General features: G+C 38.9%; 1 protein-coding gene across 3 annotated transcripts in view; it reads right to left on the minus strand.

The window, feature by feature from the left end:
• LOC139760406 (uncharacterized) overlaps positions 1–19,127 on the minus strand; it is a 119,528-nt gene extending 100,401 nt beyond the window's left edge. Inside the window, exons 1-3 of one of the 3 annotated variants that reach the window (XM_071683571.1) lie at positions 18,978–19,116; positions 7,708–7,800; positions 4,944–5,094 (exon numbers count right to left, since the gene is read on the minus strand). In XM_071683571.1, the coding sequence (XP_071539672.1) occupies positions 4,944–5,094; positions 7,708–7,800; positions 18,978–19,012 (279 nt within the window). In that variant the 5' untranslated portion in view covers positions 19,013–19,116. Of the gene's footprint in view, positions 1–4,943; positions 5,095–7,707; positions 7,801–18,705; positions 18,864–18,977 lie in introns of those variants that run through there. The other 2 variants (XM_071683572.1, XM_071683570.1) reach the window with 2 other exon arrangements.
• Positions 19,128–19,465: the final 338 nt, after the last annotated feature.

Consider the following 19,465-nt stretch of genomic DNA (forward strand, 5'->3'; position numbering starts at 1 on the left):
TACTTCTGACGTGTATATCCTCTTAGTCAGCCTCTCTTCACTCATCCTCAATATGGCCAAACCACTCCAGCACACCCTGTTCAGCTTTCTCATACATACTCTTCTTACAACCACATATTCCTCTTACCCTATCACTTATTCGATTTACATTCCTCACCACTTTTGTCCTGAAACAATTTAATTCCAACCCATCCACCCTCCTCCATTCTTAACAAGGTCCCGTGCCTCCCATCCCAAACAACACTGCTAGGATCATTACATCATCATACATACCCATGTTTGCTCTCTCAGTGTGTGTGTGTAGCCATGCTGGAAAGTGTGATATTGCAGCAGCCTGAGTGCACCTGGGGTGCAGGTACATGTGGTAAGTGAAAAGAAACCATGGTGTTAATTCTGTTCTTAAAATCAATGAACGATGCAATCTCTGACACTGTAATGGCAAGTGTACCAAAATCAATATCAGACCTCGGGAATTGCCGTTTTGAAAGCTTTGTGACTGCTTTACTGACAGTAAATTCCTTTAAGATGTTCTGATACTAAGTCCAAAGTCTGCCACGCCCTGAGCTGTATAAACATCTGATGTCTTGCGAAGTGAAGTGGGTGCTTACAAAATGGAAATATTTAAAACCTGCAGAGAGAAACAATGCAATCTGTCCTTGACATACCTGGCACTCTACTAACTGCAACAGCACTAGAGTTCTCCTAGCCAAACCACTTCATAATCAACTACTAATCCCCATATAGAAACAGAAAGCTTACTGTTGCTTCAACTTCAGTGCCCTTACTTACTTATCCTTCCCTCTCCCAACAAGCAAAACAATGACAAAACATACACTCCAAAATTATAATTATGCATCAAACAATGACCTCCCAACCTAGTCTCAAACTCTGTTCCTTCAGACATACATCCATCAGCTGCTGCCTTCCCTGGGTATGTATAAGTTACATTTTCTCATTTCTCCAACATTACAAATATTATTCAACTTATCACAAGACCTCTCATCTTTGTTTACAGCTTTGCAAGTTGTTTTTAACAAGAGGGGATGACCAAGGGACATTTTAGGGGAACACATGAAATGTTTGTTGAGGATAGGAAGGAATTCTTTGTCAAGTCCAAAACTGGTGCCAGCAAGTATCTTTTTTTTGTGTGTGCATGTGGTCTTTGTAATACTGCTGTTAGTTGTGTGGAAGTGAATGTCATATACTGTATGTGATATCTAGTATGGTTGAGGTTTTGCTGAGAGGGAGTGTATTACCATTCAATTATAAGAGAGTTTAGGTTAGATCAAAGTCTGTCAGGAACTAAAATAAAAGAATGACTTCATTTTTTGATGGATGCCAAGATTCTGCTTTCAGTGAGCCAGTCCTAACTGCATGATGCAGTAATGTATTTTTTGGTGTTACTTGAATAGTGTCAGAATACTGCAAAGTGAAAGTGAGGTCATTTGCAAATGAGAGGACTTTCATGCTGTCGTCTGCAGGAAGTGACAAGAGGTCATGTAAGAAAAGAATAGAGAAGGTTAATGGATGAAGTGCTTCCTGGAGTCCCCTTTTCTAGAGACTGGGGATTTTGGAGGTGAAGACTTTCTGCAGACTCTGGCATGTTAGCCAGAGTGTGGTGTCAAATATCTTTTGAATGAGGATAAGTTTGTGACAGAGTCAAATCCAACAAGTTCTTTGTGAGAGGTGAACCATGGGTGGTTGAATCCATACATGATGTGTTCTGTGAGATTTCTGTCCTGTGTGGTAGTGCTCTGACTGGGTCTAAAGCCATGGTGTGTGTGAGAAAAGTGGGATATTTTGATTAATGTGCATTAGCTCTTCCTGAAATATAGTTAATAATGACAGCAATGAAAAAGAGTGATAAAACATAGGGAAACTGTGGCCTAGACAGTTTCAGGATGGGCGCTATTTTGGCAAATTTTCAGATGTTTGTGATTTTCTTGTGTAACCAGAAATGGTTGAAGATATATGTAAATGCTTGGATTGCACTCAGGCTAAAATGGTTTGTGGAAGTTTATTATGTGATTGGGGCATGTTGCTGGGGACTTCTTCAACATTTAAACTAAGCTGTAATTTCCCTATGAATTATCAATACAGTATGGGACAAACATGAGGTAAAGAAAAACTAAAATAAAGAAGCATAAAAGTAATAGGAGGACTTCACACTCTTTCACCATTTCCCACATTAGCCAAGTAGTACCAGGACCATCTGAAGAGAACTTCTCATTTGCTCACATTCATTCTCTAGTTGTCTTGTGTAATGCACTGAAGCCACAACCCCTATCCACAACCACATCTCACAAACCTATCTGTGGTTTCCCCGGCTGCTTCATATGCCTTGGTTCAGTCCACTGGCAGCACATCAACCTTGTATACTACAACCCCCTGTCACATGCAAACCTATACCCTCCTTCATGTTCAGGCCCTAAGCACTCAAAATCTTATTCCCTCCATTCTTCCATCTCTAATTCAGTATCACCCTTCTCCTTCTCCCTCCACTCCTGGTACATGTATTCTCTATGTTAACCTCTCTTCACTCATTCCCTTCACATGTCTAAACCACTTCAGCACACCCTCATCAGTTCTTTCAACCACATTCTTCTCATTACCACACCTGTCTCTTAACATAACGTATCTGATCAGCCCTTTTTACACCACACACTGTATGCAAACATTTCATTTCCAACACATTCATCCTCTTCCATACATTCTCAACTACAGACTATGCTACACCACTGGAACTAATCCACCTTCAAACATACCCATTTTCATCCTCTCAGATAGTGACCTCTCATTACACATCCCTCAGCCCACCTAGAACCTTTGCACCCTCACCCATCCCATGACTCACCTCAGTTTGCTGTGTCGAATTTCCTACCATGTCCACTCCCAAGATAATAAAACCCTTCGCCTTCTCCATGTGTTCTCCATTCAAACCCACACCTGAACTAACCTATCCCGCTACCTTGTTAAACTTAATAACCTTGCACTTATTCATATTTACTCTCAACTTTATTTCACAGTGTTCCAAACTCACACAACAACCTCTGCATTTTCTTACTCAAATCTACTACCAGTGCCATATCATTGGCAAACAACTGACTCATCTCCTAAGCCCCTCCACCCGACTCTCGAAGACTCTTGCATTTACCTCACTCATCTACCCATCCACAAACAAATCACACAGCCTTGCAGACATCACTTACCCCTGTCGCAGACCCATCTTCATGTATCTGGGGACAAACAAATCAAATTTTCTGATTCATTCACAATGAGGTATGAGAAAAAATAAACCATGAAAAAAATCATCCATCAGAAAAGAAAAAAATTTCATAACTGCTTGCTTGGTATATTAAATATATTATTATTTTTCTTTTTATATTATACTTCGTCGCTGTCTCCCGCGTTTGCGAGGTAGCGCAAGGAAACAGACGAAAGAAATGGCCCAACCCCCCCCCACACACATGTATATACATACGTCCACACACGCAAATATACATACCTACACAGCTTTCCATGGTTTACCCCAGACGCTTCACATGCCTTGATTCAATCCACTGACAGCACGTCAACCCCGGTATACCACATCGCTCCAATTCACTCTATTCCTTGCCCTCCTTACACCCTCCTGCATGTTCAGGCCCCGATCACACAAAATCTTTTTCACTCCATCTTTCCACCTCCAATTTGGTCTCCCTCTTCTCCTCGTTCCCTCCACCTCCAACACATATATCCTCTTGGTCAATCTTTCCTCACTCATTCTCTCCATGTGCCCAAACCACTTCAAAACACCCTCTTCTGCTCTCTCAACCACGCTCTTTTTATTTCCACACATCTCTCTTACCCTTACGTTACTTACTCGATCAAACCACCTCACACCACACACTGTCCTCAAACATCTCATTTCCAGCACATCCATCATCCTGCGCACAACTCTATCCATAGCCCATGCCTCGCAACCATACAACATTGTTGGAACCACTATTCCTTCAAACATACCCATTTTTGCTTTCCGAGATAATGTTCTCGACTTCCACACATTCTTCAAGGCCCCCAGAATTTTCACCCCCTCCCCCACCCTATGATCCACTTCCGCTTCCATGGTTCCATCCGCTGCCAGATCCACTCCCAGATATCTAAAACACTTCACTTCCTCCAGTTTTTCTCCATTCAAACTCACCTCCCAATTGACTTGACCCTCAACCCTACTGTACCTAATAACCTTGCTCTTATTCACATTTACTCTTAACTTTCTTCTTCCACACACTTTACCAAACTCAGTCACCAGCTTCTGCAGTTTCTCACATGAATCAGCCACCAGCGCTGTATCATCAGCGAACAACAACTGACTCACTTCCCAAGCTCTCTCATCCCCAACAGACTTCATACTTGCCCCTCTTTCCAAAACTCTTGCATTTACCTCCCTAACAACCCCATCCATAAACAAATTAAACAACCATGGAGACATCACACACCCCTGCCGCAAACCTACATTCACTGAGAACCAATCACTTTCCTCTCTTCCTACACGTACACATGCCTTACATCCTCGATAAAAACTTTTCACTGCTTCTAACAACTTTCCTCCCACACCATATATTCTTAATACCTTCCACAGAGCATCTCTATCAACTCTATCATATGCCTTCTCCAGATCCATAAATGCTACTAAAATAAGGAAAAATAGAATAGTATTCCTTTGCTACTCTCAAATACAATAAAATGTTTCACCATCTGAGAGAACAGGAATGTTTATGTAACCAAAGCTCATGTACATGGCATAAAATAACCCATTCAAGTACTGTACAAGGTCAGTAAAGGAAAGAAGCATAAATACATGCAGTAATTGCAATAATCATGAGGTTTCAGTACCATTCAACAATAATGCAAATAAAGTAAAGAAATAAAAATATTATAAGTGACATGCACAAAATACTCACCACGAATCCATAGAACTTGCCAACCATGACAACGGCTTCGATAACTGGTCCATATTGTGAGAAAAGATAATATAAGTCATCTTTTGTCGCTGCCCCAGCGAGATTGCCGCAAAATATCTTGAACGTCTTTTGCACTTCACCCCCGGGCATTCTAAAAGATGGCAGTTAGTTCAGTGTTTTGAGACCATGTTATTAATAAAACAATGTAAGAGCAATGACCTGAAAATAAGTGTTAAAAACCACAATGTACAAAATACTTACGTAGTAATGGTTGTACATGAGTAATGTTAATGCCACATAATTCTATGTCTGATATCTTAACTGCAGCATGTAAGGTAGCCCACTGTGCATGAGATGAGTGTAGTGTCCATAGATCTGCAGGAGCCAAAAGCCCATCTAAGTGAGGACTAGTTGGTATTTATTTGTGCATGAGCCTAGGATGGTTTATATATAGCAAGTCTGCTGTGAAAGGAAAAGTGAGGTGGGACATTACAACTCTTGCAAGCAGAAACAGAATAAGAAGGATATGTGATCCTGGACCTGAAGGAGTAAGGATGACCAAAGGCTGCACTCCGACTCAGGGGGCTGGAGAAGTCAGATATGTTTTAGCTGTGTGGAGTTATGAATACATGAAGACCCCATACCCTTCCATATATACACTAAAATTACAAATAACTACCTCTCTGAACCACATACACCATGATGTCATGCACATGACAAACCATACAGTTCTCAGGTCCTAACAGTCCAACACTCTTTGAACAACTACATAAATCAAATGATATAAATCTCCATAACCAACCTACCAGGAAACCTCTTAATGTCCCCCCCATCAACCAAATTTCCTAAACACAACCTTTAGCACTCCCACCCTCCACACTCGCAACTCTTGGACACCATCTTGGACCAACTGTCAGGCCACCCTTCTAAATTTGTCAAATTCCAAATCAACCATTGACTTGTAGCTCAGACAAAAATACTGTACATACATTGGCACACTGGCCAGCTTTCATCCAATTCAAAATTTCAATAATTTTTCACAAGACATTTACCAATCATTAGAATAGGCCACAGTCCATATCCACAACCTCATCTTAAAAGCCATTACACAATTCATTAAACAAGGTTATAGAAAATGTTCTGACCAAAACAGCTCCCTTCCGATTCACATCACAAAACAATACACTCCAGCAACGATCACACAACAAATACAATCACTGAATAACAATCAGCATGCATCTATGAAAAGGTATAACTTTCTGAAAATAATACACCACAAAACAAATACTATATATCCAAGGCACACCCTAAAGATCACTCATACATGAAAAAACATCCCTCAATTCATAAACAAAGCCTTGTTCACACATCTGAATACCTAATACCATAAATCATCCTTAAAAACTAGGGAAGCAACATCTATAAGCTAACAACACCAAAAAACAGATTCCCCCCCACACACACACACGCACATGAAAAAACTCTACAAAATACAAATCAATCCAAACTCCAACTCACCTTTAACAGCAACCGACACAAAGGAAACAATCATATCATTCAAAACCTCACACTCCTAAGGCCTAGAAAAGGTATCTAACATTTAACTTAAGTACATTGTTCCTGTGGCCATACAAGTCCTCACTTCAAAATTCAATCACTTTTGATTCCACAACAGAAAAACAAATGTCTGAAAACAGGCAAAAATACTGCCATTCTTAAAACCTGGCAACCTGTTTAATCTACTTAATTTCCTCCCATCTTATTCACTTCAAGTACACTATCAATGTAAGCATCTAAAACAAATTTAAGCACAGAACACTGCATTCATGTCATATATGTTGTATAACAATATGACATGTAGGAGTTGAAACTTATCCTCTCCTTGTAAACAGAGCCCATTCCAGTCACTGTCTCAACATAAAGAGTCCATTCCTCTCCTTAACACCCATCTACCTCCAGGCTCATTTGCATTACTCATTTATGATACTTTATGCGAGATGAATTCACATAAAATGCACCTAATCACACAAGTGGTTGTCTACACATAGGAAGATGCAGGCCATCTTAGCCCTCACTACTCGCTCCAGAGGGCATTGTTAACTGGCATAACCACTCATCACCACCATTTGTCCTCTTCATCCCACCCATACTACAGCACAACATTCCCTCTCAATACTACCATATCTTACTAAAAATGTATAACCCCAGTAGCTAGCAATATTTATCTGGCCAAGGAAATGGTTGAATTATCGGCCATTGTAACTGGAGGTTAGTCATCAAGCATCTAGCAACTTCCTTAAGCATGTCTACAGACAGAACCAGTATTTCATAACTTCCTTAAGCATGTCTACAGACAGAACCACTATTTCATAGCACAGAAGAGCACTGTATGAGTGCAGTATAAAAGCTGACAACAGCATTCAGCAGTAAAAGTAGACATGCAAGCACAGGAGGACATAGTGATGAAGGATGATGGCGAGTTCTAGTTGGAGCGTGGAGAGGCTTTGTAATATGATTCTAAACTGCTGGAACCATATGACTGTTCAGTGTTTTTCAGCAAGAAAAAGATAGCTAAAATCATAAAATTAATTATACAAGTCATATATTTTGGTTATGTTTAAAAGATATCTAAGAACTTAAATCTAAATTATTTTTGGTTTCCTTCAAAAAAATTCTTTGCTCTTTGAACATTAACCATTTTGTTGTGATAGCAGATGTATCCACTTACTCACTCATTCCCATCAACAATGACAATTGGACTTACCCCCATGGCTTCGGAATTACTTTTCCCTCGACTGCAAGTGAAAATACCCCTAAATCCTTGAAAAGCCTGCCACACCTCCATGAATGCTGCCATCTGTGAGAAATACTATCCTCAGTGTTTTCATACAAACACCAGATGACTGACCACACTGTGAGTTGATCTCTCACTTCCCCTGTTATGAAGTAGATTCTACTGATATGTAGGTTATAAAGATATATTCAGCATTAAAGAACTATCCTGTAATACACTACTATATGCCTGAAATTTTGTAATATGCTCCTAAAATGCTTATAAATGTCACAGTCTACAATCTTTAAGCATGTTATTCTGCATTCAAAGTCCAAAAGTACAATGTCTAAGCTTGGATATTCATTTTGAGGTAAGTTACATATGCTATCCAGTCATATTCCTATGGATGTCTTATATCGTCTTCCTTACTTACTTCCTGCCCCAGGAGCCCATTCTATCTTAATAAAGTTCCTACAGCATCCAAGTACCTGTAAACATCCATAAAGTAGTGATGTTTATGTCCAGAGAGAGCAGGGCAAGCGAGTGTAAGCGTTCACTGTCTTCTTAAATGCAGCTGCATTGTCAGCAAGTAGGGTCTTGAGATATGTTGAAATGCTGTTTGTAGTGTAGTCATTGGTAATGTCCACACTATACCTAGCCAGATGATTTGTGGTTGTCTGGGGAGTGTAGTTTCTCATGGGTGTATGTATGGTGAGGTTGGAGTTCAAGACTGAGTAGGGAGGTCAGTTGTGAGAGTTTTGGGTGGAAGGGGTATAGTGCTGTTGCACACAATGAAGTTCCAAGAATGATGAGATGGGGTTGTGTTGGGAAGATCTTTGTTTTACTTTGTGTGAGGCTGCTAAGCAGCCAGTGATTGTTCTGACTGCACTGTTTCGTGTGGTTTGCAGCTTTGTTATATTAGCTTTCCAAAAGCAGGTAAATCATTTCTAAGAGGACACTGAAGAATACTTTTACTTGTCCTTTTCTGGTGCTGGTCAGTATCTGAAGGCAATTAATTTGCAAGTTACTGTTCTGTTGATGTCAGTGATGTGGGGAGAGGATATCGTGTGTATCATATGAGATGCCTAGAGTGGTTGATGTTTTGTTCTAAGGTAGTGACATTCAAAGTGACTAGAGGGTGTAAACAGAATTCTTGTCTTTCTGGGGAATAAAGGAGATAGAGGACTTTTGTGGTGATGCAAACATTCTATTCTTAGTGAGACATATTTCCAATTGTGTATCACAGCGCTGTAATTGTGAGGTCATCTGCATAAGAGAGGACCTTCATTCTAAGGTGTGCCTGAGGTTATGGGAGGTCAAGTAAAAAGAGAATGAAGAAAGTTGGAGAAAGAACAGCTCCTTGGGAACTCCTCTTATGGGCATATAAGCATGTATAAGCTACATGTTTTGGAGGTCAGTTGTAAGAGTTTTGGGTGGAGGGGGTATAGTGCTGTTGCACAGAATTAAGTTCCAAGAATGTTGAGGAGGGGTTGTGCTGGGAAGATCTTTGTTTTACTTTGTGTGAGGTTGCCAAGCAGCCAGTGATTGTTCTGACTGCACTGTTTCGTGTGGTTTGCAGCTTTGTTATATTAGCTTTCCAAAAGCAGGTAAATCATTTTTAAGAGGACACTGAAAAATTCTTTTACTTGTCCTTTTCTGGTGCTGGTCAGTCATCTGAAGGCAAATAATTTGCAAGTTACTGTTCTGCTGATGTCAGTGATGTGGGGAGAGGATATCATGTGTGTATCTTATAAGATGCCTAGAGTGGTAGGTGTTTTGTTCTGTGGTAGTGACATGCAAAGTGACTGAAGGGTGTAAACAGAATTCTTGTCTATCTGGGAAATAAAGGAGATAGAGGACTTTTGCAGTGATGCAAACATTCTATTCTTACTGAGACATATTTCCAATTGTGTATCACAGTGCTGCAATTGTGAGGTCATCTGCATAAGAGAGGACCTTCATTCTAAGGTGTGCCTGAGGTTATGGGAGGTCATGTAAAAAGAGAATGAAATGAGTTGGAGAAAGAACAGCTCCTTGGGAACTCCTCTTATGGGCATATAAGCATGTATAAGCTAAATGTTTTGGAGATTGCATGCAGCACAACATGTAGCATTAATTTACATCAGATTAGCACACTGATCATGCAGAGAGAGTGTTGCCACTGAACCTCTTACCTATTGACTAACGCTTCCTTTCCTATCCTCAATGCCCATGTTTTCCCTATTGACTATGGCTTTCTTTCCTACCCACAAAATTAAAATCTTTCCAACTGATTAAGGCTTCTTTTCCTATCCTCACATTCTATGTTTTCCCTATTGAGTAAGGCTTCCTTTCCTACCCACAAATTCACATTTTTTCCTACTGACTATGGCTTTATTTCCTACTCTTAAAATTCATGTTTTTTTAAGTTGCTTAACAATTTGCTTAGTCTTACAATTTCAATGATAATCTTAGAACAATCACCAAAACAACTTCAGAAGGATACTTTGTCCAATACTTTCATGCTGCAGAATTTTTGCATTTTTCTGCACAATATGCTGAAAAATGTGAGAGTAAGGCTTGAGAGTTAAATGAGTTGCCACTGCGTATATCTTACTTTATATTTTACCAACACCAAGAAATGTATCACCGATTATTATCATGATTTACCAAAGGCAATAAAGTGATTATTTGACAACTTTTTCATGACAGTAAAATCAAAAAAGCATTTACATTTACCAATTTCACCTGTTAGATACACCGATGCCAAGGTCAAGTGGGTGCCGCTAACACTTCCTCCACATTTGCTCTTTGTGCATCTTTAGGTGTGGTGATCAAATTTCAGCATATTCTGGTTTTGGTTACAAGTAGAGTGAGAACAGTTTGCTGAACATTCCTCTATCCATATAACTGAAAACTTTTCTAAAATTTGCCAGCAGACAGTTTTTCTCGTCTATTCTCCTAGTGTGGGACTCTGGCGACAGGTTAGAGATGATGTCAATGCTACTGTCCCTCTTACATGCAGATTCCTGAAGCTTGTTTCCTACTAAATAATATTCATATTGAGGCCTTTTTTCACAGTGTTCCATTCTCATTAATCTAAATTTCCTTAGGATAACTGCACCAACTATAAATCAGAAAAATTTTACAATCTGTCTAGTTCCTCACTTTTCACTTCCCTCATGACCTTTGTATCATCTGTAAACATATTCGGGCTCGAGTCAATACTGTCTGGCAAGTCAAACTAAAGATGAAAAGAGTAACGGTTCCAGACCAGGACTCAGTGGCACTCTACTTGTGACCTCCTCCAATTCGTCATTTGTTCCCTTCCACATCGATAATCAATTAAATGAAGGAATCTCCACCTTATTCCTGCCTGGTGATCCAGCTTCTTAATAAAACCCCAGTGTGGTACAGTGTCATATGCTTTCTTGCGGTCGTAATATAAACAATCCCCCAAGCCTTCCATTCTGTCTAAGACAGAGCTCACTCTCTCACAGATATCTATGAGGTTACACATGAAATCCTTTCCCTAAAACCATATTGTCTCTCACTTAGGTAGCTTCTCTGTGAAAAATCTTTCATTTGCTTTAATCTAACCTTTTTCAGTATGCAACAGACCATAATCATCAGGAAGACTAGTTTGCAGTTCAGTGCTTCTCCCCAGTCACCTTTCTTACAAAAAGGTATAAAGTTTGCTACTTTCCACTCCCTTAGCACTTTACCTTTCTCCAATGACATACTGGACAGAGTTTCAAGAGGTTTGAGGCTTAAGGTGTGTGTGTGTGTGTGTGTGTGCGTGTGTAATTACCTATTTGTACTGTATGGAAACTGAGCATGACACTCATATGGCCCCATTTCTTGAACATTGTCTTTCAAATTCTATAATCTATGTATGCTGTCTATATCAATAATGTCCTCAGTCACCTTATTACATTCATCCACCACTCTTTAAACTAATTTCTTATCATGTTTCTTATCTAATTTCAAGTTCTGTCCTCTAAAGATGGTAGATGAAAGAAGAAAGAGTTCCACAGCTTTTCTGTTCAAAGGAAAGTGGAATTATCATAACAGGTAATCCTTCTGTGGCTGGTCCATACATATAAACTTGTGAAAGCAGCAGCTAGATGTGGGTCATAATCCAATCCCTGGTGACAGGGACGCACACAGGCAGCTAACAAGAGCTGAGGCCAAAATAATAACTGCAGAATAGGGACAAAGGTGATGCCTGGAGAATGAATAAGTCAGGGGGGCTTCTGATTCCACTCTGGCTAATAAATAAGTGAAGGAGGATTAATCCTAACTATGTGGGCAGTTCCCCATATATGGGCACATAAGACCCCTGATGATATGAAACAGTTGCTCACATGAGAATTAATTATGGCACCTATAAAACACCCTAAGCTTTAGAGAAATGGAGTCTGTAATGTTGTTTATGTGGTGTTTCCAGGATAGTGGAAAATATGGTTAAACACATGTTTACATTACTGAAGGGACAGACTGTGGTGATCTGAAACTGAAGTGAGGGAAACAAGTGACATTTGGAAAGAGATAGAGGTAGAATTTGTATTTTTTCTTCCCATTCAAATTTGCATTTTTGCTTTCCATCTCAAGACACTGTACAGATCCAAATTAAGAGATATATTCAGTATGAAATAGAGAATGAAAGTGAAAGTCAGGAGGGGACAAAAATTGAGTTAATGTAAAGTGAAATTATCAGCAGAGGAGTGAGTTGAGTTTGATAATGAAGAGAGATCATACATGGGGAGAAAAGAGTAAGTGATACCAGAGAACCCTGAGGGACAATATTGACAGAATAAGGGGAAGGAGTCATTACATCAACAACAACTGCAATGAATCAACTAAAGAGAAAGCTATATTTGGGAAGAGAGAAGCAGAAAACCAAAAAAAGGAAGTCTAGAAAGCCAAATTTATGCCATACCCTGTCAATTGCTTTGAAGATGTCTAAGGCTGCAATAAAAGTTTCATCAAAATTCCTAGAGGGGGAAGACCAGAGATGAGTCACACTGGAGAGATTACTGATAGTAATTTTACTATAAAAACTATGTTGGTGACCAAAAGGAAAAGAAAGGTATTCTAAGTGTTCAAGAAAGTAAGTGTTCAGGAGAGTTTCAAAGACTGGAGACAGAAGCAAGAGCAATGGGATGACAAATGATAAGGTTAGAATAAACTCATTTTTTAAGGACTGGGCTGCACCAAGGAACACTTTCAAGAGAGAGGATAGGTCTGGATTCTGATATTAAGAAAAACGGGCGTGCAGGGACTGAAGTCAGCTCAGAAGCACACGCCCTTAGGATTAGAGGTATGGCAACTGGGCTGTACGCTTTGAGCATGTTGAGCTGGGAAAGTACTTAGAAATTATATAAGAAGGCATAGGTTCCTTGGGAAGAGATGAAGGAGGAGGACTAGCCAGGGTAAGGTACTGAAAAGAAAGGCTTTATCAGGCGTACAATTAGCTACAGATTGACTGAACTTAAACAGGGCAGGGAAAGGTTGAATTACACATGACAATGGTTATAAGGTAATGCTTTTGGTTAAGCACCACTATGATTTATCAGAAGAAAAAGACAAATCATCACACTTTCTTTTAACAATGCTGTGACTGACTTTACGAAGGACAGCTCTGCAATGATTCTATTAATCAAATGAAAATGGAGTGGGATTCAGAAGTTTCATGGCCTGATACACTCACTTCCTGGAGCACTGGCATTAGAACATGAGTGATCAAACCACACTTAGGGGTAGAAAGTACAGGTAAGAGAGATGAAGAACTCCATCCCAGCCAAGAGAGCCTCCAATATATGGGCAACACAGCTGGAAACTGGCCAACAAACCAATATCCATCTCATGGAAAATCAGTAAAAAAAAGATGCACAATGATGACTGCTGAGCTCTCCCGAAGTGCCACACATGGCACTACAAGGGGAGGATAAGAGCTATCCATGCCAAATGAACAGCAATGGAGGTAAAACTGTGGTTGGAGGACTCAAAGGGAGCTGCAGTAGTATATGAATAGTGGGAGGGTTCAGAGGATAAAAAGAGATGAAGTGTGTTAGAAGAGTGGTCATTCAGTCAGGAGCTCATCTTAGGAGCATAATTGTGTTTCATATTATTAAGTAGAGAAAAACAAGGACCTTAACTTCAATGGAATCCCTTCAAGTAGAGCCTTCTTTATATACTTTGAAATCCCATCCATAAAGTATTTCAGCTTGAAGATATGAAGAGACCAATGCTTTCCTGGCAGTAAGTTGAACAGTCAAAATTTTCTACATAGTTGCAAAAATGAAGTTATTGAGGGCTGACAGATTTTGAACCACATAATTTCAAAGTTGGGTGACATGAGATCCATGAGATGAGTGAAAAGCAACTTTGTACTACAGTACAATAAGTACAAACACCATCCTTGAAATATTACATATTACAATCATAAAGAACATAAGCAGAGATTTGACAGAGTAGTATGTAAGTAGTCTTCGACAGTTTGGTTTTAAAGAGATAAAGATCTGGAAAATTTAAACATGGGGGAAGTGGATATGTGACTGCATAAGTTGAAGAAATCAACAGAAAAAGAGCCAGGTTTAGAAGCAGTATCAGAAGATGTGAAGTGGGTCCCAATTGCTCAATGACAGCCACGGGAGTTCTAGGCTCCATCCAGCCCTCCTCGACTATTTCAATTCAGCACCAAAGAATCATATAACAGGTGCACTGCCATGGTTCTAAGTGCAATAAGAGGAAGATCAGGTGCAACAAGTGAAGGTAAAGTGTGAATTTATGTGCTGTCAAGTTTTATGTAAGATATGGAGACTGTGAGTTAGTGGTCTGGAAGCCAGCAACCTATGTTTTGGAGAGAGAGAGAGAGAGAGAGAGAGAGAGAGAGAGAGAGAGAGAGAGAGAGAGAGAGAGAGAGAGAGAGAGAGAGAGAGAGAGAAACCAAGGCCAAGGAGGATAACATAACAAACAGCACTACTGGCTAACAGTACTGCCACCACTAACTTTCCCAATATCAAGGTGGTCGTGCTTCCCTGCGTAGTGGATGCCTGAAACCTACTCCCTGCCTTCTTAAATTTCTCTACTTTAATCTCATAGTGTTTCTGATGGCTGGATGATTAAGGTATTTTGTCTTGAGCTTACTGCATCTTTCAAATGGTTAATATCCTAGCCTTTCATGTCTATACAGCCAATCAGGAATTACTTTTGTGTTTAAGTTGGGGACCTTGACTTCTAGGATTTCTGAAGTATAAATAATGATATAACTCTCCCCTGCACTCTAGGCAGTAAGCCTCATTGATTTCCATTGTGTCCCGTAATTCATAATTTTGCATACATAATAGTTACTACACAGCAGTACCCTATTCACAAGAAAGCATTTTGATATGCAAAAATCACTACTTTCTCCTTTCTAGACTTGAAGGTCTGCAACATCAACCCTACCATCTCTTTGAAAGAGACAACTTTTACCTAATTTTGTACACAGAAGGTTAGGATGTCAGACATTATTTCGAGATATATCAACTTCTTCAGTAGTTATCAGATGGTGTCTGCGTCTATCCCATATTCTGTACTTGCACCCCTTATAATTTCTTCCCTCTGCCAAGAACACAGGGAATAGAACTCATTTCAATGAAAAGAATGTTTTCAGTGGCCCAGCAGAAGACTTTATTTACATCATTTTAGAGAAGAGAAGGATAAGAGGTGGTTTGATGCATGCAATCAAAATTATCAGACTTCAACAATCTTGAATTGAGCAACCAGGTCAGTCTGATTTCACCTGCAGCAATGGATACAAACTCCTGGGCAAAGGTATAACTTCAAATAAGGCTAAGTACTTTTTCATAATGTATGGAATCCTTTATACCAGCAAAAGCAGTTGAAAGCAATACCACAAACATTGATAAATAGCCCATTAATTTGTGCTGGTAACCCCGACAGCGTTATTGTACACCCCATGCTCATCTTGTGTAGCAGCACAAAAGGATTACAGAGATCAAAAAGTCAGACCCTTGTGGGTTAATATCACACAGGAAAATAGCCTAGATAAATACTTTGCTAAGTCTAAAACCGACATTATTTGTGCTTCCATATACAAAGAGTTCACAGGTATCTCTATTCGTCATGTGTTTTCTTTGCCTTTTTACTCTTTCAACACAAATGCCCTGAAAGGAGCTAGTGGTCTGTTGCTATTTGCTTTCCTTTCTAAATGTCTTATAGCATACTGGTGTAAAAATAAAACTAAATACTGTTTAAGTGCAAAAACTAGTTGGTATTCACACATTTATATCCTTACTTACGACCTACTCCAAAGTAATACAACTAAATGACTGCAATTATTCTTTTCCTTTGACTTTCATATCTACTACAATTTAAAAATTTTTTTACCACTTGTTTGTAAACATCTGTTTTAATATTTTGATACAGGAGCCATTTGACATGATACAGAAAATATAGTCCATGTTCATCATATGTAACTGAACATGATATACCAGTACAGCATTCCCTCAACTTTTGTACACGCTCTCCAACTATCCTAACACATCTATTACCACAGAAGATTTCATCATATCTTTTTTAAACTGCAGAATGAAACAAATATATAAAAACATAATAATGACAGTAAACATATCATGAATATGGTGCTGGAAAAGTAATCATTCACAGAAAATGAATAAAATCAATTGGGCTAAGATTGAATGGCTCAAGACTGACAGAATCCTACAGATAGTATATGTTCATACACCAAGTCCAAAATTTTGATTAGATATGTTCTACATAATTCTGAATGAAAAATATCCCAGTTCTAATCAGTCCTACCTTATTCCTGGCCATAATTCTTTAATTTCTAATTCATAAAAATAGTGCTTCCCTTCTAGATATGATTTACAGCAACCTCTGATATAACTGTGATATTTCCATTCAAAAACATATATTTCTGTGGTATAAATAGGCATCTAAAAAAAATGCATAAAAAAAGTCTCAACATCTATGCTTCTTCAGAACCTTCACTTCACCATGAAGAGATATATGTAACAATCACCACTGGAAAGAAAAAATAAAAAAGGTGAGTACTTTTGTTTATTACATCCTCAGAGTGGGATAGATACAGGTATTGAGGCCTTTAAAAGCACAGACGCAGCAGTGAGGCAGGGCTTCATAATCCCCGTGGAGTGTCGTCACATAATTAGTGCCCACCTGCACACCAAGAGGATTATGATGCCCCACCTCACTGCTACCTCTGTGCTTTTAAGGACCTCAATACCTGTATCTTCCCAACTCTGTCTGAGGATGTAATAAACGAAAGTACTCACCATTTTTATTTTCTCTTTCCAGAGGTGATTGGTGCATCCATTCTTCTTGTGAGTCACTGTAAGTTAAACTTATAAGATCCAAACAATTCATTCCAAGCAAAGAAAACTTCCTTGCAATGTACTTTGCACCTCAAAGTAGGAAGGGTAAAGAAAAAAGCCTTTATAGTTAAGAGCAAGAGATATAATAGCTGACACTACAAAAACTACAACAAAATTCAGTTGTTTTCATGTAATCATACGGCATATTAAAACATGGCTCATTACTTATGAATCAGCAGGTTTTAATCTACATTCCCTTATCTGAATATTTGAAACATGATCGCATCTGAGCTAACTTATTATCATCTCTGTTCTCTCCATCAATATCTATAAATTTAATTTAGCCAGCAAGTACTCAAAAGTAATTATGAAAAATATATGATATAATGCAAAGAGTAGATCTCAACTCACACTACCATCAGCATACATATGGAAGGTAAATAACCATAATACTTATGTACTGCACGTCTGGGAGTAATCCACCAGCTGAGCAATCCACTGAAAACCAGCTTTGGATAGTGGGTGCTATTCTTTTGTAAAAGCAGCTGAGCAAGATTTGGAGCATGAAGTCTTATTCAACACTAAATAACATGAAAGCAGTGAGGGTTAAATATAACGGGGACAATATGGGGCTAATCAATGTGCATGCAAATTAATACATAAAGCTATGAAAATCTTACTTAACATGCCTAACAGGTGACATTTATAATTTCAAAATACATCAGACTCAACCATGACTTACGGGCATATACATTAAATATTATCGACAGAAACAACTGACTAATTGATCCACAAGCAGCCACTTATTGTAGTATCCAGCAACTGACCAATCTGATGCTAGGAAATTTCTACTATATGTCTTGACTCATAGGTAAGATTTTTAGGCAAAATTAACATTCAGAAGTCCATCTGGAAACAAGGGCTTTGGGTGGGGGAAATAACAAAAATTAGTGGTTTGCAATAAAAATGAAAGTCAGAATCATTCAAAAGACATCAAAAACAATTTCAACCATACCAAACCTAACCTACAACTTGCTAGATATCCAAAATGGCACTAATAACAATTTTACAAAGGTTCTGTTGATTTTTCTAAAAAGATTTAGCCTATCTTTCATCTAATCAACCTCACATTTTCCCTGATATTCACAAACCTCAACACTATCACTTTATCTTATACTGCAGAATAGAACTTAATGCTTCACATCAAGTTCTGCAGTTTTCATTCTGTTATCTACACACTGCAAGACCACAGCAGAACAAAATCACACAATACCCATAGCTAGTTAAACTAAACAGATAAACTAGTAATTTACCAATTTGTCCCCAGGGGCAGTACACAAGCAATGCCACGAACCTATTCGAACTTGGCATTAAGTTTTCTACCTCAATATGTATTTGCCTTGGGCTATGACGATCATAAACCTTAAATATGCAACGTCTCATCACAATCTATCATATGTGGCGCCTCCCCTACACGCATCCTATTACCATAACCCATAACCATTACAGACAAGGTCTAAAACATTCAAGTTTCTACAGTGGGTGAATAAAGAAGTAAGAAGGACTTCGTAATGTACACACAGTCATGCTCCTGGCTAGCAATGCTGAGCCATCACAGAGGCACTGATATGCAGGTATAGACACTCACTGGAACGCAGTCACCGTATTTCCGACAAAGAAAGGTAATTTCCTCGTGGAATAACTAATATATCTGGTGCTACAAGTGACTATCATCCTACAGGGCTTCTCACCACTGTCGGTGGGACGAGATCTACCACTACAGCCCGACATTTATCCCAAACTTTGAGACCTGTTGACAGATTAGAGAAGCCCGAGTTTTCCTCACTGTGGCTTTCCTCTGCCACCTCCCAACACTTCACAACCGCTTAATTTACCTTCCCTCATATATATGTGACTTACCTTCGCCCCTTGCCGGAGTAAACTGTGTAATCCATTTAGCCATTCAGTTTTAAATTCATAAAAATAGTAAATGGGCAGTCAGGATATCGTTCTTCCTAACATTTCCACAATCAGTACCAGCGACATCGTTAGGAAGAGAGCATAAGTTTAAAGGTTTTAAGTTTTTGATATAAAAGCAAATTATAAGACTATCTAAACAAAGCATTCAATATCTGTATATTTTATGATAGATAATCCGCGATTACATGGATATCGGTTGTCTGACTATTAGCATATCCTGCAAATTATAACTTTATACACCAGATGCTTCACGTGGGGGAAAGATTAGCGGGAACATATACATCCTTATTTTAGGGATAGATATGACCATCTAATTCCATGGATATGTATCAAATCAACAATAGAATTATTTCACTTTTACCATCTAGTCTCCCATCACCATTATGATAATATATTTGTCATATTTGTCGCAATATCAGCATCTGGAA

Source organism: Panulirus ornatus, chromosome 36 (genome assembly GCF_036320965.1).
Source record: "Panulirus ornatus isolate Po-2019 chromosome 36, ASM3632096v1, whole genome shotgun sequence".
NCBI classification, from domain to species: Eukaryota; Metazoa; Arthropoda; class Malacostraca; order Decapoda; family Palinuridae; genus Panulirus; species Panulirus ornatus.